Genomic DNA, 24,413 nt, shown 5'->3' with positions numbered 1-24,413 from the left:
AAATACTTGACAGAATCCTCCATGCTGAAGAAAAGGAAAGCACACATATAAGGAACCTGGAAAAAACAAGCAATACTCATATACTAGTTAACACAAGAGAGCAAAGGTAGAACAGGAACCACAAAAAAAAAAAAAAAAAAAAAAAGGCAAACATAAATACACACCTTTCAATAATATCTCTTAATATCAATGGCCTCAATGCCCCACACAAAAGACATAGGTTTGCAGACTGGGTTAAAAAGCAGGATCCTATAATTTGTTGTCTCCAAGAAACTCACCTTTCTACAAAGGACAGAAATTATCTTAGGGTGAAAGGTTGGAAAACGTTGTTTTAAGCAAATGGGCCTAGAAAACAAGCAAGGGTTGCTATCCTAGTATCTCACAAGGTAGACTTCAGTCCAACGTTAGTCAAGAAAGATAAGGAGGGTCACATAATATTGATTAAAGGCACACTCCAACAGGACATTACAATCCTAAACATATATGCACCTAACATGGGGGCTCCCAAATACATCAAACAAACACTATTAGAACTAAATTCACAGATAAAACCAAACACAGTGGTGGTGGGTGACTTTAACACCCCACTCTCATCAATTGAAAGGTCATCCTGGGAAAAAATAAACAGAGAGGCATCTGGACTAAATGATGTCATAGAAGGAATGGACCTAACAGATATCTATAGGACATTTCATCCAAATGCTGCAGAATATACATTCTTTTCAGCAGCACATGGCACATTCTCTAAAATAGACCATATATTACGACACAAAGCAAATCTTAACAAATTCAGGAAAATTAAAATAATTCCTTGCATTCTATCTGACCACAATGGAATTAAACTACAAATCAGTAGCAAGAAAGGCTATAGAGCATACACAAAATTATGGAAAATAAGCAAAACACTACTAAATGATGAATAGGTCAATGAAGAAATCAAGAAGGAAATAAAAAAATCTATAGAATCAAACAATAATGAGAATACAACATACCAAAATCTCTGGGACACAATGAAGGCAGTTCTAAGAGGGAAATTTATACCTTTAAGTGCCTATATTAAGAAATTAGAAAGGTCGCAAGTAAACAACCTAATGCTTTACCTTAAAGCCTTGGAAAAAGAACAAGGCAAACCAAAACTCAGTAGATGGGAAGAAGTGATAAAGATTAGGGCAGAAATTAATGAAATAGAAACAGACAAAAAACAATCCAAAAAAATTAATGAATAAAAGAGTTGGTTCTTTGAAAGGATAAACAAGATTGATAAACCCTTAGCAAATCTGACCAAACGAAAGACAAAAGAGACACAAATTAATAAAATCAGAGATGAAAAAGGTAACATCACAACAGATTGCACAGAAATTCAAAAAAATCATAGGGACATACTATAAAAGCATATACTCCACAAAGTATGAAAATCTGAAAGAAATGGATGATTTCCTTGATTTATATGACCTACTTAAATTAAATCAAGATGAGATTAATCACTTAAATAGACCTATAACAAGCATGGAGATATGAACAGTTATTAATAATCTCTCAACTAAAAACAGCCCAGGCCCAGATGGATTCACTGCTGAATTTTACCAGACCTTCAAGGAAGAGCTAACACCATTGCTTCTTAAGCTTTTCCAGGAAATAGAAAAAGAAGGAATTCTACCAAACTCCTTCTATAAAGCTAGCATCACCCTGACACCAAAACCAGGCAAAGATAGAACAAAAAAAAAAAAAAAAAAATTACAGACCAATCTCCCTCTTGAACATAGATGCAAAAATTCTCAACAAGGGCTGGAGAAATGGCTTAGTGGTTAACCACTTGCCTGTGAAGCCTAAGGACCCCGGTTTGAGGCTTGGTTCCCCAGGTCCCATGTTAGCCAGATGCACAAGGGGGCACACGCATCTGGAGTTCGTTGGCAGTGGCTGGAAGCCCTAGTGTGCCCATTCTCTCTCCCTCCCACTATGTGTCTTTCTCTCTGTGTCTGACGCTCTCAAATAAATAAATAAAAATGAACAAAAAATATTTTTAAAAAATTCTCAACAAAATATTGGCAAACAGAATACAAGAATATATCAAAAAGATCATTCACCCTCACCAAGTAGGCTTTACCCTAGAGATGCAGGGATGGTTCAATATATGCAAATCTATAAATGTAATACATTATATAAATGGGTTGAAGGACAAAAATCACATGATCATCTCCTTTGACACAGAGAAAGCTTTTGACAAAATCCAACATCCCTTCATGATAAAAGTCCTACAGAGACTGGGAATAGAAGGAACATATCTCAATATAATAAAAGCTACTTATGACAAGCCTACAGCCAACATATTACTAAATGGGGAAAAACTGGAAGCTTTTCCACTAAAATCAGGAACAAGACAAGGTGTCCACTGTCCCCACATTTATTTAATATAGTTTTCGAAGTCTTAGCCATAGCAATAAGGCAAGAGACACACATAAAAGGGATACAGATTGGAAAGGAAGAAATCAAGTTACCATTATTTGCAGATGACATGATTCTATATATAAAGGACCCTAAAGACTCTACTAGCAAACTGTTAGAGCTGATCAAAACCTACAGCCATGTAGCAGGATACAAAATAAATACACAGAAATCAGTAACCTTCATATATGCTAACAACAAACACACAAAGGATGAAATCAGAGAATCACTCCCATTCACAATTGCATCAAAAAAAAGAAAGTACCTTGGAATAAACCTAACCAAGGAAGTAAAGAATCGCTACAATGAGAACTTTAAAACACTCAAGCGAGAAATTGCAGAAGACACTAGAAAGTGGAGAAACATCCCTTGTTCCCGGATTGGAAGAATCAATATTGTGAAAATGACAAACTTACCAAAAGCAATCTACACATTTAATGCAATCCCTATCAAAATTCCAAAGGCATTCTTCATGGAAATAGAAAAAACAATCCAAAAATTCATTTGGAATCACAAAAAACTTCGAATATCTAAAATGATACTGAGTAACAAAAATAAGACTGGGGGTATCACCATACCTGATTTTAACCTATACTACAGAGCCATAGTAACAAAAACAGCATGGTACTGGCACAAAAACAGACATGTAGATCAGTGGAACAGAATAGAGGACCCAGATGTAAGTCCAGGTAGCTATAGCCACCTGATATTTGATAAAAATGCAAAAAATACTCATTGGAGAAAAGACAGCCTCTTCAGCAAATGGTGTTGGGAAAACTGGATATATATCTGTAGCAGGATGAAAATAGATTTTTTTTTTAAATATATTTATTTGAGAATGACAGACACAGACAGAAAGACGGATAGAGGGAGAGAGAGAGAATGGGTGAGCCAGGGCTTCCAGCCACTGCAAACGAACTCCAGACGTGTGCGCCCCCTTGTGCATCTGGCTAACGTGGGGCCTGGGGAACCGAGCCTCGAACAGGGGTCCTTAGGCTTCTCAGGCAAGCGCTTAACCGCTAAGCCATCTCTCAAGCCCTGAAAATAGATTCTTCTCTCACTCCATGCACAAGAATTAAGTCCAAATGGATTAAAGACCTTAACATCAGACCTGAAACTCTGAAACTGCTAGAGGAAAAAGTAGGGGAAACCCTTCAGCATATTGATTGGTCTTAGCAAAGACTTTCTGAATACAACCCCAATTGCTCAGGCAATAAAACAACAGATTAATCACTGGGACCTCATGAAATTACAAAGATTTTGCACTGCAAAGGACACAGTGAAAAAAGCAAAGAGGCAACCTACAGAATGGGAAAAAATCTTCGCCAGCTATATATCTGATAGAGGATTAGTATCTAGGATATACAACGAGCTCAAAAAGTTAACTAATAAGGAATCAAACAAGCCAATCAAAAAATGGGCTATGGAGCTAAATAGAGCATTCTCAAAGGAAGAAATACAAATGGCATATAAGCATCTAAAAAAATATTCTACGTTACTAGTCACCAGGGAAATGCAGATTAAAACTACATTGAGATTCCAATTCACTCCTTTCAGATTGGCTACCATCATGTTGGCGGGGATGTGGAAAAAGAGGAACCTTTCTACACTGCTGGTGGGAATGCAATCTGGTCCAGCCATTGTGGAAATCAGTGTGGAGGTTCCTAAAACAGCTAAAGATTGATCTACCATATGACCCAGCTATAGCACTCCTAGGCATATAATGCTAAGGACTCATCTCATTTCCTTAGAAGTACATGCTCAACCATCTTTATTGCTGCTTAATTTGTAATAGCTGGGAAATGGAACCAGCCTAGATGTCCCTCAACTGATGAGTAGATAATGAAGATGTGGCACATTTATACAGTGGAGTTCTACTCAGCGGTAAAGAAAAATGAAGTTATGAAATTTGCAGGAAAATGGATGGACCTGGAAAGTATTATACTAAGTGAGGTAACCCAGCCCCAGAAAGCCAAGCACCACATGTTCTTCCTCATATGTGGATCCTAGCTATAGAGTATTGCGCTTCTGCGTGAGAAGGAAAATACTTAGTAGCAGAGGCCAGTAAGTTAAAAAGGAGATATAAAGGGAAGAGAAAGGAAGGGAGGAGGGTACTTAATAGGATGGTATTGTATATATGTAAGTGCAATGATTGAGATGGGGGGGTAATATGATGGAGAATGGAATTTCAAAGGGGAAAGTGTGGGGGGTGGGAGGGAGGGTATTACCATGGGATATTTTTATAATCATAGAAAATGTTAATAAAAATTGTGAAAAGAAAAAAAATAAAAATTATATATTATATATCAGATCCATGGAATAAGAGCTCTTCTGAAAGTTAAGGAAATTAGCCCTCCCAGAGGGAGGCAGGCTCCTTTTGGGAAGAAGTCCTCCAGGTCATTTCTGGATTTCTGGGCATCCATGTGGACCTGCATAACTTATCTGGCTAGAAAATGAAAAGTTCAGGAAGGAAATTTCCCCTCACTCCCTTTAAGCAGCAAAACTACAAGCCAGCTTTGCAAGTGCTCCAAAGCAGCTTAGGTTAGAGTCAGGTGGCAGACAGACAATGGTGCCTCTGCCCATGCAGGTGCCATGTCTCTGCCTCCTCTCCCAGTGGCCCCCTGGAGTGGGCCCACTCCTCCTTCAGCAGCCTCCCAGTGGGCCGCCTTCTTCATAGGCCTCCTGGCAGTCCTGGAGAACCCCCCCTTTCCTCTTCAGGTAGTCAGAATCTTTGGCCTCAGGGCAGTCTTCTTGGCCATTACCTCCAGGCGTACTAGACCAGACCCCTGGGAAGTGCTGGGAGTAGGGCAGGGCTGATCTAAGGTGATACAAGCCCCACCCAGCCACAACAGCACAGCAAAAAGTGGCAAGAAAGAGAAGAAAAGTCACATTTAACTACAGCCTATAAGAACTGAAGTTTTACATAAAAAATGTGTCAACTTTGTTACATGATATCATAAGTGTAGTTACTGAATTGATGTTCTAGGTCAACTTCACCTTTCATAGAGGATTATTAAAAACAACAGAATTCTCTCTAAAGTGGTTACTTATAATTTGTCAGGTATTAAAAAAAATTAAAAGCCGGGCGTGGTGGCGCACGCCTTTAATCCCAGCACCAGGGAGGCAGAGGTAGGAGGATCACCGTGAGTTCAAGGCCACCCTGAGACTACATAGTGAATTCCAGGTCAGCCTGAGCCAGAGTGAGACCCTACCTCGAAAAAAAAAAAAAAAAAAAAATTAAAATGTGCTTAAAAAGAAAAGGCAACTGACCTGACTTCTAGGCCAACTTGCCTCAAGATAGCAACAATATTTGCCTTAGTTTAGTGTCTTATTGGTATTAATGACATAAAATTGTCTTTAGACTACTCACTTGTTAGTAATAGGATTAATTAATTTGGTGTAGTTTTTCATAATAGCCTTATAATAAAGGTGGTTAATAATGGAAAGAAATAAATTGATTAAAGGAACTGGGAAGGATTTTTTCAATGTTGGGACATAGAATGCTCATTAAAAATGCTTTTGAGTGGTACTTAGATGAGAATATTAAAGTATGTGAATAAAGATGTGCGTATATAGGAAAGAATTTTCAGGCTAAACCTCAATGCCATGCCTAAAGTTCGAGATTTTTCAACTGTTTACAAACTCTTAAAAGTTTTATATAGGGACATAGTCTTAATCTAAATTCATCTTATATTAGACATAGGTGATGTCTATGCTAGGTGGGTCACAAAGTCATAAGTACAGATGTAATTTGAGGTTTAACCAGGTTAAATATAGACAAGAGTCTATCAACTTGTGTTTTGCAAATGGGTAAATTTGCTATGTAAAAACAAACAACTTCAGAATAGGATAAGGAATGTCAGGATGCTTATCTCTCTGCTCTGTAATTTCATTGTGCTCTTGCTTTCCAACATAAGCTACTTAAATTCATGGAAAGCTGGACTCTAAAAAGAAATGGATGGAACCCCCTTTTCTCAGACATGCAAGTTTAAGCCATGTGTCCCCCAGACTCTGACTAGAGACAAAATGGCCAACTGTCTCTGACAAGGAAAAAGGAACCCAGGATATAACTGTGGTTCTCTTTAGTTCTTCTCTTTTAAACACCTAAAGTCACATCTGTTAGATAAAGTTTCTCACTAGACAAAATGTTAAATAGGTAAACTGAGTCAAGGTATTTGATCAGGTTACAAACTCCTTACATAAGACAAGCATCATGTTTACCTAATGTGTATATCAGGGTAAGGGCCCCTTCACAGAAACATTTAATTGGATTACATCTAATGTTTACCTGATGCCAAGGTTTTAATCAGTGAAGAAACTGAGTTGTATGATAAGGCTTCACTCATTAACAGGTCACTGATGCTAATTTGTTATGATTTAAGGGTTATAAAACTGGTTTTAAGACTCTCTCAGTAAAGTAAATTAGGTTCCTCTTTCCATCAAGGTTTTAACTATTCTTAAGATAAAGGCTCACATAGAAGTGGTTAATTTCCAAAGGTGAAGTACTCATACCTAAAGACATTGTGACTTTAAAGATAGCTCTGTCTTATTTATGCTAATTCTATTAAATGATCATAACTATGTTTAATCACTATAAGCGATTTAATTTTAGTAATGATAACCTTCATCTTTCTAGGGACAGTTTGCTTAAGCTTTATCAAATTTAAATCATGTGTAAAACATAAAATTGTTTTATGTTAATAAAAATTTCTGTGGTACATAAAATCAATTGCTATCAAGTTTAAGGCAAAATCATTGGTTGTCAAATAATGTTTTTATTTTCTTTCAAAAAGATTTATCAAGGGTTATATTAAAATTTAGCTAGCTGTTTTGGTTTAAAAAAATTTTTTTCAAGCTCTGTGGTTCTGTTTCCAATGTTCTCTGGGTAATTTGTACCAACACAGGTATCTGAACTAATCAAAGATTTTTCAAATGCAGGTGCTAAAACTTTATACTGTCTTACTTGTCCTTGTCTGACAATTTCTAGGTTAAATGAATTAGTCTGTAAACCAATTGGTACTGTTTTCAAGACTCGTAGCAGGTTCTGCCTATATTTATATTAGATATCAAAATATAAGATATTTATAAATATTAAATATTTAAAATATAACATTGCCTACTTTCTATACCTCATATATAAGGCTTATGCTGTCATAGCACAACCAAGATTTTAAAGACAGGACAAAATGATTTTAGAAGCCCTTGTGCCATTCTTTAACTAAGTCTATTTGAGTAATCAAATGTGCTCTATATGTACATACATCCAGGCTGGTGTACCTACCTTTCTAAGAGTGTTGACTACCTACGTAGAAGCCAAAGGCAATTGGAATCTTCAGAGCAAGAGGTGCCAATATTTTGGCCTATGCTCCCAGATCATGAGGCCACTGGAGATGATGGGACACCTCTACACTGCCTCCCTGGTAAGTCACCTGTCTTCCTGAGCAGGGAGGATATGGAGACACAAACAAAATTGGTATACAGTCTGAAACAGGAGAGTCACAAATTGAGAAGCAATCAGTCCTCCTGACTTCCCAAAGAAGGGAAAGCTACTTGGCCAGCACGGCCCTGACTCATCCTAACAGACAGAAGACACCAGTAAGATATGGAGTGACTCCTGTGTCCCTAAAGTCTCTTTAAAGAGCCATTAGTGACCTCCAAAACTAATCCTTAATTAAATGTGGCTATCTGCATGGTCTTAAACACGCAGAGAGAAATGTATAACCAAAGATAAAAAAAGAAATACCTTACATATATGAATGGCCTATTAAGTAACAGAAGAGCTTTCCAAGAGGGGAAACAAACATTAAGACATCTTTTCCCCGTAGTTTTAATTCTATAATAATAATAAAAAAAAATATAGATGTTCAAAGGGTTATTTTCAAACCTAAAATATAAAAGGAATCCGGGAGACTGGGTGTCACCATTGCCGCGAGACACTGGAACCCTGCTGAAAGGGACCCTATGCTGGAAGGGACCCTACGTCTTCATCCTGACCACACCTACTGCTGTGAAGATGGATGGAATTGCCACTTGGATTCATCACACCCACATCTGACCGGCAGATCCACTGGCTGAACCTGAGGACTATCAGCCACAATGGAAATGCAGCACCCCATTCAAGCTTCAACTCAAACACTCCTGATCCTGACTGTGCTCCTAATTGTATGTATTGTGGCAGCTACTCCCCACTAAGTTTATAATCTGACCTGGATAATAACCAACACTGCCACAGGGCAGATTGCTTACTCCAAATCACATCTTGCCCCACGGGGAACCTGGTTTCCTGATTTAATATTCGACCTCCATCAACTAGTAGGTAACTCATGGGACTCTGGCAAATCAGGAAATTTCTTATTTCTACATATGCCCCAGGCACTTAGGGAAAGCAAGAATCAAAGGGGGATGTGGGAGGCCTAAAGCCTTCTACTGTGCTGGCTGGTAATGTGTGTCTACGGGAAGGGTATACCGAAAGTCACCTACTAAGGTGGACTATATGTGGCCTTAGGAAAGAATATTGTTTTTATATCAACCATTCAGATATAATTAGAGACTCAATGGCGAAGGTACAAGAGAATTTGGAAAAACAAAAGAAAGAGAAGCTGATAGAGGATGGTTTGAGTTATGGTTCAGTCATTCCCCATGGTTAACAAATCTGCTGTCTGCTTTAGCAGGGCTATTACTTTTATTTTTGTTGCTAATCACAATAGGACCTTGCATTATTAATAGATTAGTTGCTTCTGTTAGGGAACACATTAATACAGTACAGCTTATGGTTTTAAGATCACAGTGTATACCATTAGACTCCACTCACTAACTCAATTGAGATCCAAGATTGGCTCCTCATGGTACATAGAGAGGGGGAAGAGAGAGACCAAGGAGAAGTAATGTGCTGCATCTGGCTTCTGTGACCTCACTTAGTGGCTGGACAGTGGTGCTGCCATTTGAAATCAGACAGCCATTTTGATTAAATAAAGATCCCAGGCCCGGCTCAGATGAGGAACTAGCTGACTAATGTGCTATTTTTGCTTCTGTATCCATGCTTGCTTAACTATAGCACCCCCTGCCCCGATTCCTGGGAAGCCTCCACTTCAAGGACATTCCAGAGATACCTAGCCATGGAGGCTCTGGCCTCTTGCAAAAGATAAGTTCTGCAAACAGCTCTTACAATAGGTTCTGCAAACAAGTCCCTACCTAAGATAAGTAGGCTGGAGTTCCCATGCGCACCCTCTCTGAAATTCCCACGCGCACCCTCTTAGAACCAATCATTTTAAAAGTTGCAATATGATGTAACCTTTCCTTTATAAACCCCTTTCCTCTGAGCGTCGGGCTCTCTCCCTCACCACTGCTGTGCCAGACTGTGTGGACGGAGTCCAGGCCTAGGCTTGCAATAAAGAAACCTTTCTTGCTTTTACATTCTAGTGTCTTGGCTTCTGTGGCGGCTCTCTGGGTGACTCCTGGGTGACTGGAGGACTTGGCTTCTGGTCAGGGGTCTTGGTACAACACTTTAATCCTAGGATCCCAGCACTTGGAAGGATAAGACAGGAGAGTTGCTCTAAGTTTGAGGCCAGCCTGAAACTACATAGTGAATTCCAGGTCAGCCTGGGGTAGAGTAAGGCCCTACCTCAAAAACTAAAGGAACTTCTGGGAAAGATGACTGCTTAGGAGTCATATCAATCCAGCCTAGGAAGGAATTTGAGAAAACCCACAGCAAAATACAATCTTTGTCTGAAAAGTGAAGGTGCATAGGTTTTTATCAGCCACAGCAGAGAAGCAGGAGAGACTATGATCTATCAGAAAGGAGGAAATCTGCCAGAATCCCACCGAGGAGCTTGTGAACCTGTGCATATCTGCACACCCACCCGGGGCCCAGCTAACCTCATGGGCCTCCTTATAAAGACAAGAAACCTGAAGGGGAGGGGGGCAGCAGAGGAGCTACTGAAGCAGACACAGGTGAGACCAGCTGAGCAGTTCCAGTTCAAGTCCAGACTTCCTGCACTCTCCCATCTCCTAACCAACAGCATAGCAACCCTCCAGAGAACACAGTCAGTGGCAAGGCATCCAGCAAAGCTGATCAGAACACCGGATTCACAGCACAACATGGAGGGATCAAGGTGGGCACTAAGCATTGGTGACATTGGAAGCCACCCCAAAAGGTACTGAGGCTGACTGTCAAAAAAGCAGAAACTTAGGCCTGCACTGGAAGTGCTAATCTCTCTTTCCATGTCAGGGAAGGTTATGGGTTACATATTCTTGGTTGGCTTTTCCATTCTCAATTAAGCTGTATTTGGGTATTGACTATCATTGTCTTTGATGCTTTTAGGTTAATAGGGTCTTTGTCTTTTTCTTCAGCCATTAATGGGGGCAGGGTCCTATTCGGACCCAGGTTAAACTGGAACCCATTTCAGAACAGAAGCCCCTATGTCCCAGCTGTTTAACACACAGCCTTAGGGATTTTGGCTTTATAAGGTTATCTGTTTGCTTCAATCCTCATACTTGCATATTTTGTGCTGGTTTTTATTGAGTGTATATATTGCCCAGTTGAATTTTAGAATTTTCCAGAAAAATGCTCTACCCAACCACTAGAACACTTGAATAGCAGGCAAACTCAACACCTAGGATTACTTCTGTGGTTGGATTGGAGTACAAGAGCTACACTTGGCACCTTAAACTCCTACTCTGAAGGTACATAGAGTTGGATTCCCAAATCACTGCAGATAATTAAAAAATCTAAGCATCAAATCAATTCAGGATGCAAAAATCATAACATTATAATACAAGAAACAGAGACCCAAGACAATACAATACCACCCAAAATTATAAACCCATCATAAATGGCCTCCAATGAGACTGTTTTAGATGAAATACCTGACAAATGTTTCCAAAAAAAATGATTTTATCTATACTCAAAGAAATCAAAGGAATTAAAGAAGAAAACAAGCTCCTGAAGGAATTTCAAGAGAACATAGGAAACCATCTTTATGAAATAAGAAGGTCACTACAAGACGTGAGTAAGGAAATAGAAATACTGAAGAAAAACCAGGCATAAATTCTAGCACTGAAAAACACAGTCAGTCAAATTATATATATATATATATTTGACTGATAGGTTTTGTGGCATGTCTCACCAGTCAGATGTATGAAGGAGAAAACAGAGTATCTAAACTAGAAGACCAGGTGGCAAATCTAATACAGTTCAACAAAGAGAAAGACAAGATAATAGGAAGGCCTGAATGGGAATTTCAAGACATTCAGGATTCTATGAAGAGTTCAAACATAAGAATTCAGAGTATAGTAGAAGGAGAAGAATTTCAATGCAGAGGCTTAGTAGGTGTTTCCAACAAAATCACAGAAGAAAAATTTCCCAATTTGGGAAAGATATACCAATGCAAATACAATATGCTTTTAGAACACTAAACAGATAATACCTAGAAAGAACCTCTCCTCACCATGTTATAATTAAACTACTAACCATGCAAACCAAAGAAAATATATTGAAAGCAGTTAGAGAAAAAGCAAGTCACCTATAAAGGTAAGCCCATCAGGATAATAGCAGATTGCTCAACACAAACTTTAAAAGCCAAGAGGGCTTGGAATGATGTTTTCCAAGTTCTGAAATAGAACAACTGTCAACCAAGAATACTTTATCCTGCAAAGGTATCTATCCAAATTGAAGGCAAACTAAGGACATTCTACAACAAAAATAGGCTAAAGGAATTTATGACAACTACACCAACTGTACAAAAAACACTTGAAGGAATCCTTTACGCTGAAGAGAAAGCAAAGCACACACATGAGGAAACAGGAAAAAATAAACCATACTGAAACCTAATCAAAAGCCTATAGCAGGGGAGGTCATGAGTCTTAGGGGTATAAAGCCTGCTCTTATCTGGCTAACTGCATATATTATTGTCACCAAACTGCCCTAAAAGCACTACATTTAATGTTCATATACCTATATTAATGCTACTCTCACCTTTTTATTTTTTTAAGTTTTCTGAGGTAGGGTCTCACTCTAGCTCAGGCAGACCTGAAATTCACTATGTAGTCTCAGGGTGTCCTTGAACGCATGGTGATCCTTCCTACCTCTGCCTCCCAAGTGCAGGGATTAAAAACGTGTGCCACCACACCTGGTTCACTTTTGGTTAGAGAAACTTCTCTTTTCAGATGGTGGTGACCACTGGGATGACCCAAAAGGAAACATAGTGCTGAGAAGAAATGACAGGGGAGCGTCCAGCACTGAAACATCTCTACCATAACCTCCAAGGTTCAGGGTCCATTGTGGAAGTGGTAGAGGAAAGAATGTAAGAGCCAAAGGAAGGGTACCACTCTTTACAATGCAATTGTCCAGACAGAAATAGGCCTCAATATCCATGACCTCTCAGTGCCTAGCAATACCTTCATAAGACCCTCATAATAGGAGAAGAAGATGATGACATCAAAATAAAAGAGAGACTGAGACAGGGAGGGTATATGATGGACAGTAGAGTGTGAAGGGGAAATTGAGAGGGGGGGAATTATCATGTTTTATTGTCTGCAAGTATAGAAGTTGTCAATAAATTTGTGTTTTGAAAAGGGGGAGGGAAAAGCTGAAAGCTATGGCATGCTTTTGTATTCTTACCATGCTGATACTGGCAGCCTGATGGGAAGCAAAGACAGGAAAATTTCCCAGAAGCCCCCGGTGAGTGCAGTAGAAGGTGTCAACATGGCGGTGGTGGGCGGAGGGGTTCCATGTATCTATAATATTCATCTTATCTCTACTCTGGGATCAGTTTACCTGTCCAGGAACCCCCCCCACATCATAGTACATGACTCTAGTAATTATTAAGATTTGGGATTCTGTTTGTTCAATGCTGTTCTTTTCCTAGCCTCAGAGAGTGATTTTTTTTTTTTTTTTAACACAGTACAACATACCAAGGATATAAAAATAGTATTCCTGTTCACAATAGGAAAGTGGGAAACAAAATACTCTTGCTGCTGGTTCCTGTCTCCCCATCTATACACTTGCCCTTCCACCTTTCTCTTGCCTGCATGGCTGTAATCCTCTTCTGGTCAGTTATCAGCTCCAGTGATACCTTCCTTGTGGTAGTTTAAATTTATGTCCTCCAATATATTCAGGATTTAATTAAAGTTTGTAATTTAGATTTGTAGCCAACTGGCTAGAGGAAGTATCACTGGGTGAATCTTAGCTTCTAACCCTAAGGTGTGGTGGTGGGTTTGGAATTCCTGTCTTAAGATATGCAAAGTGCCTGTGTTTGGCCTGGAGTTCCTGAAGTGTGCTATATGGTATGGGTTTTGGGTTTTTGGCTTATGGCATTTTTTCTGTCTCTCTCTGCCTAAGAAAGCAGGCCAACTTCTTCTGCCATTATGGAACTTCCCCTCTACCTTCAATAAATCCCTTCCTCCATAAATATGCCTGGTTTGGAAGTTCACCTTAGTTACATAAGCCCATTTGTTATGTATCTCCCAGGCCTTGTAGTGATTTCTTTAACAGAGTGCAACATACCAAGGACATAAAAATAGTATTCATGTGCATGAGAAAATGGGAAGCAAAACACTCTTGCTGCTGGTTCCTATCTCCCCATCTGTACACTTGCCTTTCCATCATTCTCCTTCCTGCATGGCTGTCTCCTTTTCTTCTGGTCAGTTCTCAGCTCCAGTGATGCCTTCTTTCGCAAGGAGGTCATCCTTGACCACCCCATCTTAGGTTGTCCTATTCTCTCTCACACTGTATATCACACCTTTTTTTTACTTATATTATCACCCCTATAATTTTGTAAAAGTATTTTACTTGTCTCCTTATTGATCTTCTATTTCCCTGACACATTTGTACACACTAGAATGTAAGCAGTATATACATAGACTCTGTGTGTGTGTGTGTGTGTGTGTGTGTGTGTGTGTGCTTGAAAATAAATAAATAAAATATTTTTTAAAGGGCTAGAGAGATAGATCATTTGGCAGTTAAGGTTCTTGCCTGTAAAGCCAAAGGACCCAGGTTTGATTTATCAGTACCCACATAAGCCAGATTCACAAGGTGGAACATACATTTGGAGTTTGTTTGCGATAGCTGGGGCCCCTGGTGCACCATTTTCTCTTTATTTATCTACCTCTCTCTCTCATACACACAGAGACACATATTTAAAAACAAAAAGCTGTCTGGGTGTGGGGGTGCACACCTTTAATCCCAGCACTTGGGAGGCTGAGGTAGGAGGATCGCCATGAGTTTCAGGCCAGCCTGAGACTACATAGTGATTTCCAGGTGAGTTTGGGCTGGAGCAAGACCCTACCTCAAAAAACAAAACAATAAAAAGAAAGAAAGAAAAGAAAAGAAAGCTGGAAATTATAGCATGCTTCTGTAATCCCACCATGCTCATACTAATAGCCAGATGGGAAGTGAAGGCAGGAGAATTTTCAGGAAGCTCCTGGGGAGTGCAGCAAAGAACATTACAGCTAGAATCCTGAGCAAGAAACCTTCCCTCAAATGAGGTGACAGGCAGGACTGACTTGAAAGTTGTCCTCTGACCAACACACATGTGCCATAGCACATACACACCTGGACTCACCCACATAGACACAAATAAATACTAAAATAAAAAATTTTTAGTTTTTTTAAGGTTTTCTTTTCGTTTATTTATTTATTAGAGACAGAGAGAGGGAGAAAGGGAGGGGGGGAGAGAGGGAGAAAGAATGAGAATGAGCATGCCAGGGCCTCTAGCCACTGCAAACAAACTCCAGATGCATGTGCATCTGGCTTAGGTGGGACCTGGAGAATCGATCCTGGGTCCTTTGGCTTCACAGACATGTGCCTTAACTGCTAAGCCATCTCTCCAGCCCAGTTTTAAGTAGTTTTAAAAACGTGAATCATTTGCAAAACACACAGAAGTTTTACATTCTCATTTGTTGCAGAACAAAACCATTTCTAATAATTTTTGGACTGAAGGTGAACTTTGCTAAGTTAATGCTAATGCTTAACTATGATTTCTTGTAAACCCTAATCCATAAGATCCTGATGTTTCTGAGAAATCTATCCTCTGAAAGGCAGTTTTTTTTTTTTTTTTTTCTGTTAGATATATCTCAGAGCATGCCTATTTGTATTAGGTAGAAAAGACTGTCATTGTTCTAAAACCATTTGGTACTCACTTACAAAGGTAATAATAAAAGTGCCCAGCAGATCTTTTCACAAAAACCCAGACTAAACACAGTAGAATTTCCTGCCATTAACAATTCATATTACTTCCCAGGAAATACTGAAAATCTGACCATCTTATTAATCTGAGACCAATGCAATCAGGTTCCTGAGATACAGATTGCTCAGCACTATAAGACACTTAGCTCTGGTCAATCAATCACCCAAGTTGGCTGGAAACACTGAGAGTCTTCACAAATGCTTAAGAGAGATGCCAGCATGTCTTAGACCTGCTCTTTCCTGGCTTTTTAAATACCAGGTCACTTTCACTATGTTATATAGAAGGGCTCAGACTTTAGAATCAGAGGAACTGATCTTGAATCCAAAATAGACCATGTCCTGGTTGTGTGACTTAGGGAAAATCCCTGAGCTAAATCTCTCCTCATCTGAAAGGCAACTGCTAACACAGCTACCCACATGAATTTGTTCCAACAGTTAGCTAAAGTAATTCATATAAACATTTGTAAGCTATTTAGCATTTATTTTTTTTTTACAGATGTAAAAATGAACTTCACTTTAAGATACCACCAACACTTAGGAATTCCATGTGCCAATAAACGTAAATGGCAATTAATACTAAATGGCTATATTTTTCCTCTAATACAGACAATTCTGGTTGAATAATATCCTCACTCATGTTTCACACATTTATATATTAACTCTGAACTTCAGGCTATGCATATTCCATTCTCAAAAACTGGGTTCATAGTGAGGCAAAATATATCTTTTTCATATAACTTGCATTATGGCTAAGTGGCAACTGTGTACCATTTCTTGGGGCACTTGAACTTTTGAAGTAACTTTCAAGAGTAATGCCAAATTCCACCCTGATGTTTTGCCTAACAATGAATGGAATTACTTAATCAAGTTCATTCATAAAAGATTTATACCAATCTTTTTCACAAATGGCATTTTCTTTAACTTAGCAGGTCTCAAAATCCTTTCTGATTTTTTTTTCCCACTGATGTTAATTATTAACAGTAATCTTTGAGGTATAAACATAAAGGTATACATCTATGTGACACCAAATTTTTGTGAGCTGTTATATTTTGAGATACATATTTTCTAAAACATTCAGATTGTCAGAATACAGATGCTAGAATAACAAAAGTTTGAGCCAATATACGTAAAAACTATAAGCACCATATAAATTCTTGAATCATGCCAAACACTCATATAAACTTTTATAATCTAATGAGTAAAGGGAAAGTTTGACTCTAGTATTTCCTGATGAGCCTGCAATGTTTAAATAGAAGTGAGCAGAATAGAAACAACTGCTATCCACTTCACACAAACTGGCTATCAGTTAACATTTATGAAAGCCTACTCTGTGCCAAACACTGAGCCTCTGTGTTCCTGGGGTTGCTATGCTAGCAAGTAACATAGACAAGCATGCTTACAGCTTTGAAGTTTCACTATGAAGGAAGGTACAGCAAAAGGTGCAGAGTAACAGAATGGAGGACAGGGGTGGGCATTAGGAACGGGTAGAGAGGCTTCTGAGAAGGTGCATCACATGCATACCTGTTGGTTAAGGTGTTGTCAACATGATCTGTTTAGTAATCCACAGAAATCCCTTTTGGGTGGGTCTCTGAGGTTGCTTCCAAAAGAATTAACTGAAGGAGGAAGTCCTTCCCCAAAGTGAGTCCTTCCCCCAGAGCCTATGGCCCCTCTCACATAGGAACTTCATATAAGGAAGCTCTGGGTGAAAAGAGCCCCTTCCTTCCTTCCACTTGGCTGCCGGAGCTGCTTGCTGCCTTCCAGCATGGATTGAAGACCAGTGCGGACTAAAGACCCTCGTGGATCAAAACCAGCAGCTCCTCAGGAAGCCTCCAGGTCTTCAGTGCTGGATTGGGACTGCTGAGGCATCTGGCCACATGGACTGAGCAGCTAAAGGGTTCCTTGATTCTCAGACCTGCAACTGCTGTTGGACTACTGTAAGCTAGTTCAATAAATTCCCTTTCTGATACAATTCATTCTAGCAGTTCTGTTCCTCTAGAGAATCCTGACTAATACAATACCTAAAGGATGATCACTCAGAAAGGAAACACCAAAGGGCCTTATATTTGCTAAGATTCCAAGTCAAGAACATGCCAGCAAATTTGGAACATCTACCTTTGGGGATTAAAATTCCAAGTGAATAGAGGATGACAAACTGGAACCACAGCAGCCTCACATGCTTACTGTGAAGCTCAACATTTGAAGCCAGTGGCTGTACAAGGGTCCCTTTTGCCACAGATAAATTTGTACTGAACACATATTTTTTAATAAGTAGATTTTTAAAAATAAATTAAATTAATTTTAGAGACAGAGAGAGATTGGGTGTGCCAAGATATTTAGCCACTGTAAACAAACTCCAGACACATGTGCCACTCTGTACAACTGGCTTTATATGGGTACCGGAGAATCGGACCTGGGTCCTTTGGCTTTGCAGGCAAATTCTTAAGTGCTTAAAATGCCTTAACTGCTTAGCCATCTCTCCAGCCCTAATTACTTTTTTAAAAATTATTTTATTTATTTGAGAGAGAAAGAGAGAATGGGCACACCAGGGCCTCTAGCCATGGCAAACAAACTACAGATGCTAGTGCCCTCTTGTGCATCTGGTTTATGTGGGTACTGGGGAATGACCCCTAGGCTTCACAAGGAAGTGCCTTAACAGCTAAGCCATTTCTCCAGCCCTATAAGTAGATTTTTAAAGATTATCATCTTGTATCTTGAAGTCAGTGTTTCCATTATGATAAAGAAGAAAATACTTTATTAACTTGGGATACTTTCCAAATATAGCAAAGGAAATAATAAAAATTTTATATCATAGCTATGAATCTACATCAGCAAATAAAAAAGAATAAATTTACTCACTATTGAAATATGAATTTTGAAAGAAATGAACTGTTTTTGAGGTAACTCACTATACAGCCCATACTGCTGGTTTAATACTACATCAAAACTCTACCACTGATAATCGACATATCTCCTCCCCCATACCTCTTAGAAGAAGTAATTGCTTAAAAAAATAGAGTACTGCATTCTAAAAAACATCAAGGCACCAATATTTTGATTTACAAGGTACCTAAATGCCTAAGGTTTAGTGACTCTGAAATGATAACTTTACATTCTTACACTAAATTGTTTCCCATGGGTTCTATTCATTTTCACCTGTATATATTATAAATTCAGTGCTTAACTTAGCAGGTAAGAACAGAAGAAACACATTGCATAAGATCCTATTACTCACCAGAGGAAGTGAGTGAGCTAGGCAGGGACACATCACCACATTATGCTGGACACTGTGTATCTAATGTTCTAATTCAGACAAGTGCCTTAAATTAATCAAATCCATTACACTGGAGTGGGAGACTTCTGACAAACAGCAGGGTACAGCACAGAAGAAATAAAGCAGTCAAATGAGCAAGATGCTTAAAATGATACCTACTACTGCCTTAAAATTATTGCTATTTCAAGTTGAACTTAATTTTGTCAGATTTTAAAAGTATAATAATCCAGGAAATGTTAACAGTGAGTATAGTCTAGAAAAGAAAGTGAAATTTAATAATTATATATCCTTTTCTCAACATCACCCTTCTTGGAGAAGGCCTGTGAAAATCTTTATTTATACAATTATATACATTTACACACACAGATATGTGTGTATATGTATGTATATGTGTATATATATATATATTTTTTCCCTGTTCTATTCAAAAGAACAATGGCTGAAAATAAAATATGTCCATACACATATAGTCTCTGCTTACTTTTTAGTAATAAAACTTTAACCCTATATAACAGTACTTTTAAATGCTATATAATTTTTGACAGCTGACATGTATAAAACTAAGATTATCCAACATGTTATCTAGCATCTGGGATCACCTAGCTATGTCACAAGATTAAAGCATAAGATATAAAATCAATAAATAAAATAAATCAGAACATAAAAAAAAATCTAAAATTTCACCTAAGAGAATCATTATGTTTACTTAAGAATAATTCTTGCTCTATCATGTGAAGTCAATTTTATAAAGACAATTAAAGAAAACAAACTTCTCATAGTGCAGAAGTTGCCTCCTGCTTCCAAACATGTCCATCTTTGGAATATATCTTTTTCTAATTTCTGAAATTCAATAATTTGATTTTATGGCTTAATTTATGATTTGTGAAACTTTAATATTTTTCTTCTGTGGCTATGGGAAAAATCTGGCAAGCACACATTCAAAACTTGCTCTTAAGCAAGCAAAGCAAATTATAGTGCTATCATTTGATCCAGTAGGTTTATTTTCTAGCACTAAGCAATATACAGTGAGTACAATATTCTCAACTATTAAAGAGAAAATTTATCATAATGTAACATTGGTTCAGCTTAGCAATGATAAAGTGGAAGTCTACTAGATGTTTCTCATTTAATAATGATAATATGACCAGAGAGGGTATACACATACACCTCATGTTTCTTCAAGTAGGGTCCTAATGTCTTGTTGACTTGAAAAATAATAATTTTGCCAGTTACCTTATCTGGAGTATTTGTATTTTCTTTTAACTATAAAAATATTTTGCTATTTTATTTAAAAAGATAGTCTTCTTAGTACTTTAGAAAACCATGCAAAACAGTGGTGGAGTTAGATAAGACCATGGATAGATAACTCTATACTGGTGGAGGGAGGAGACATGGTACCAATCTCGCTATCTTTGGGTAGTTAGGGAACTCAACTTTTCACAATTTCTATTTCCTTAATTTTAAAATAGCAGGCAAAAAGTAAGTGCAAAAAGTTTCTACCAGTTTAACTCCATTTATTCTCTGTTCTTCCTTTCCCACTATTATTATTATATACTTTTACATCTACATATTAACTCAAAAGACATTTTATTACTATTTTTACTTTTTGTTAATTTTCTTTTTTTAAAAATTATTTATTTATTTATTTGAGAGCGACAGACACAGAGAGAAAGACAGATAGAGGGAGAGAGAGAGAATGGGCGCGCCAGGGCTTCCAGCCTCTGCAAACGAACTCCAGACGCGTGCGCCCCCTTGTGCATCTGGCTAACGTGGGACCTGGGGAACCGAGCCTCAAACCAGGGTCCTTAGGCTTCACAGGCAAGTGCTTAACCGCTAAGCCATCTCTCCAGCCCTACTTTTTGTTAATTTTCTAAGTTAGTACACAAATTAATTAGTTTCATTTTGATATTTCACATAGTTGTGTCAATATTCTTTGTTCCTACTCATGCCCCTTCCTGACAGACAACCCTCATTACCTTGGCCCCTCTTGTAGGTCCCCATTCTTCCTCAAAATAGTAGCCCTTATACTTTCATGTCACATATATTCCTTTACCCACTATTTCCCCCCATTCTTGTCCCTTAAGATCTCCTTTTTTCCTGTCATAATCACCTTTTTATTTTCATGACTTACACCCACACACTATGCACATATACACTCATAAACCTAGATTGGACATATGAGAGAAAATAGGCAATATTTGTTTTGTTGAATCTGGATTATTTCATTTAACATAATCATTTCTAGTTTGATCCATTTTCTATCAAATGGCTATATAATTTTTCAGTATGGATGAGTAAAATTCTACCACACATGTTTATCATATTTTATCTATCAATCAGTCAATGGAAATCTAGGTTGGTTCCATTTTCTGGCTATTGTGAACAGGGAAGCAATAAACATGTATGTTCAAGGATCTCTGTGGTATGTAGCACCCTAAATGCCAATAGTAAGGCAGATTGTAAAATGTCTTGAATGTCTATTGAGATTTTATGCAAATCTTAAAAAGTATAAAAGAATATATAACTAAAAAGTCAAGTGGGGAGACATTTATTTCAAAAGAAGTTAGGAAAAATAGAATAAAAAACACTGAATACATTGGACAAACAAAGCAAAAGCAAAACAAAATTAAATTAAAATCAGTAATTGCATTCAATATTGTATCTAGAAGAGATCATTAAACTGGATTAAATAAAAACACCAATGAATCACCTACATAGTAGCTATATATGTTTTGAATGTAAGAACAGAGATTGGAAGTAAAAGAATATTACCAAAAAAAACACTGAAAGCTGTGTGGTTACTCTATGAACAAAATAGGAGATCCACCTTCATTAATGGCAGAATTGACCTTATGGAACCAACACCCCACAAATAATAATTATACACTGAAAAAATGCATTAAAAACATTAAGTTAAAGGCATTGTGGAGCTACCAAAGTCAGTAGAACCTGAGTGAATATGCAGGGGGAAAGCTGAGTTAATTCCCCCTTTTTTTTTTTTTTTTTTGGCTTTTCCAAGAGGACAAACTACAGTGGTGCACTAAGAAAACCTGACTGAATTAAGGGAAAAAATAGGCAATCATGAAAATCAGAGTAGAGATTTTAACATTCTTCCTTCAGGAACTAATAAAAAACAACTACAGAAGAGAATCAGCAAATATATAAAAAATCGAATCACACAATGACTATGTGACCAAGTGGACAGACACACAGAAATTCACTTCAGCATCTACAGACACACACTGAAATGCCCATGGTGTGTGTAACAAAAATAGACCATCTAAACACCTTCAGGCTGGTCAGTAGATTCAGTAATCTGTATTCAGCCATTTTAGCAAGATAGCTGTCTTCCAGGAAAGCTCTCTGAGATAACTATTTCAATTCAAATCCAACCACTCATTTAAAAAGTTGCGAAATAGCAGAGCCCTTTCTGTCAACATACCTACAGCCTGGAAGGGAGACTTTTGGTAATAATCATAATCTGAAAAGTTCTACTCTGTGTGCAATACAAAGGACAAGCAGGCACAGAAGTGCAGAAATCAGATCCTCTCACTCTGTTGCTATGATTTGGTTTGGATATTGGCAAGAGAGCTGGAGTAGTGGGAGTTGAGAAAACAGATGGAGACAGAGATAATATCCCAAATGCACTTACATACCAAACGTCCCAGTTTCAATACAGTGAGTGTTAAGGTACTTACATTTTAAAATATAAGATTATATTTCAGACAGAAATTTCAGGTACTAATAAGATTAATAATAACAATTTAGAATTTATATTTATATATACATATTATTTTTTCTTTATTTGAGAGAGAGAAATGGGCAGGGAGGGGGAGGGAGAGAGAGACAGAGTATGGGCATGCCAGGGCCTCCATCCACTGCAAATGAACTCCAGATATGTACACCCCCTTGTGCATCTGGCTTATGTGGGTCCTGGGGAATTGAACCTCGGTCCTTTGGCTTTGCAGGCAAGTGCCTTAACCACTAAGCCATTTCTCCAGCCACAATTGAGAATAACCTAGAGGAAACAGGCCCTATAAATTAACACAATGAAAGTCTGTGATCTGTAAATTTAAAAACAAACATAGGCTTAAGATGAGAAGCTACTCAAATTGCTCAGTTTCTCCTGTCTGTATAACAGTTCACAGAGAGGAGGGCAGCATGTTTCAGTCAGTCCCCTTACCTGTAACAAGACACCCCATAGGGACACTCAGGCCGGTCATCAGTCTCACCTCCATCAAGGACTTGTGAACCTCCATAATCACAATCACCAGGATGGCTGAAGTGTTGAAAATGGACAGGATTCTTCCTATGAGGGAGATAGACACATTGTCAGAAGAAAAAACTACCAGGAAATTCTAGATTTTTAGTGTCTACCAAAGGAAACTGAGCGATAAATAACTGATTATTCCAGAGCATGAATCAAATAATTACATTGGTTGTAAAAACACAGGTCATTCCAACATGCCATGATGATGCCTTCTGGTCAATATAGGACTCCAGTGGAAACAATAAATTTCTAGTGTCATGTGACAAGCCATGAGTATAAAAGGACAGTTTGTAAACACTATATAGCACATATAGGTATATAACTGATATCAAGTATATATGGCTTTTAAAGATCTATGTTCCTCTAATAAGATAAAAATTACCAATATGCTAGAAAGTGTTCCTTTCTAAACATTAGACCCATGTGATTACACAAAGTTAACTATCAAATTCTTGTTCTCAGGCCTATCTTATGTTCTTAAAAATTATTTATGATAGCCGGGCATGGTAGTGCATGCCTTTAATCTGAGCACTCAGGAGGCAGAGGTAGGAGTATTGCTGCCAGTTCAAGGCCACCCAGATCAGCCTGGGCTAGAGTGAGACCCTACCACGAAAAAAAAAAAAAAAGGCTGGAGAGATGGCTTAGCAGTTAAGGCACTTACCTGTGAAGCCTAAGGAACCCGGTTTGATTTTCCATGTCCCACATAAGCCAGATGCACATGGTGGCACATGCATCTGGAGTTCATTTGCAATGGCTAGAGACCCTGGCGTGCCCATTCTCTCCCCCTCCCCGGCTCTAATAAAAAAAAAAATAAAAATAAAATACTTTAAAAAATAAAAATAAATAAATAAATAAATAAATTATTAGGGCTGGAGAAGATGGCTTAGCAGTTAAGATGTTTGCCTGCAAAGCCAAAGGACCTTGGTTTGATTCCCCAGGACCGACATAAGCCATATGCATAAGGTAGTGCAGGCATCTGGAGTTTTTTGGAGTTGCTGGAGGCCCTGGCATGCCCATTCTCTCTCTCTTTCTCTCTACCTCTTTCTCTCTTTATCTCAAATAAATACATAAATAAATAGAAAAATTTTTAAATAAATGATTAATGCTTGAAAGAATTTTTATTTACAGATCAGTGTTGTTTTGAACATAAATGGAAATGCACAGTAAGTACTTTTGGTCTGACCTTTTCTATGTATAACTATACTATTGCATTGTAGCAGAAGAACATTTTCATTATTGGATATTAC

The 24,413-nt window shown here is 38.1% G+C and overlaps 1 protein-coding gene across 1 annotated transcript in view; it reads right to left on the bottom strand.

Annotated features, from left to right (window-relative positions):
* The window catches only part of Aplf (aprataxin and PNKP like factor), a 103,722-nt gene that overhangs the window by 37,050 nt on the left and 42,259 nt on the right, over positions 1 to 24,413 (bottom strand). The window contains exon 6 of the mRNA XM_045152205.1: positions 23,080 to 23,205. Coding sequence (XP_045008140.1) covers positions 23,080 to 23,205 — 126 coding nt within the window. The remainder of the gene's footprint in view (positions 1 to 23,079; positions 23,206 to 24,413) is intronic.

The sequence above is a fragment of the Jaculus jaculus genome, chromosome 6, assembly GCF_020740685.1.
Source record: "Jaculus jaculus isolate mJacJac1 chromosome 6, mJacJac1.mat.Y.cur, whole genome shotgun sequence".
In the NCBI taxonomy this organism is placed as follows: Eukaryota; Metazoa; Chordata; class Mammalia; order Rodentia; family Dipodidae; genus Jaculus; species Jaculus jaculus.
The sequence above is the reverse complement of the archived record's forward strand: the minus strand, read 5'-3'. Positions and strand labels throughout refer to the sequence as shown.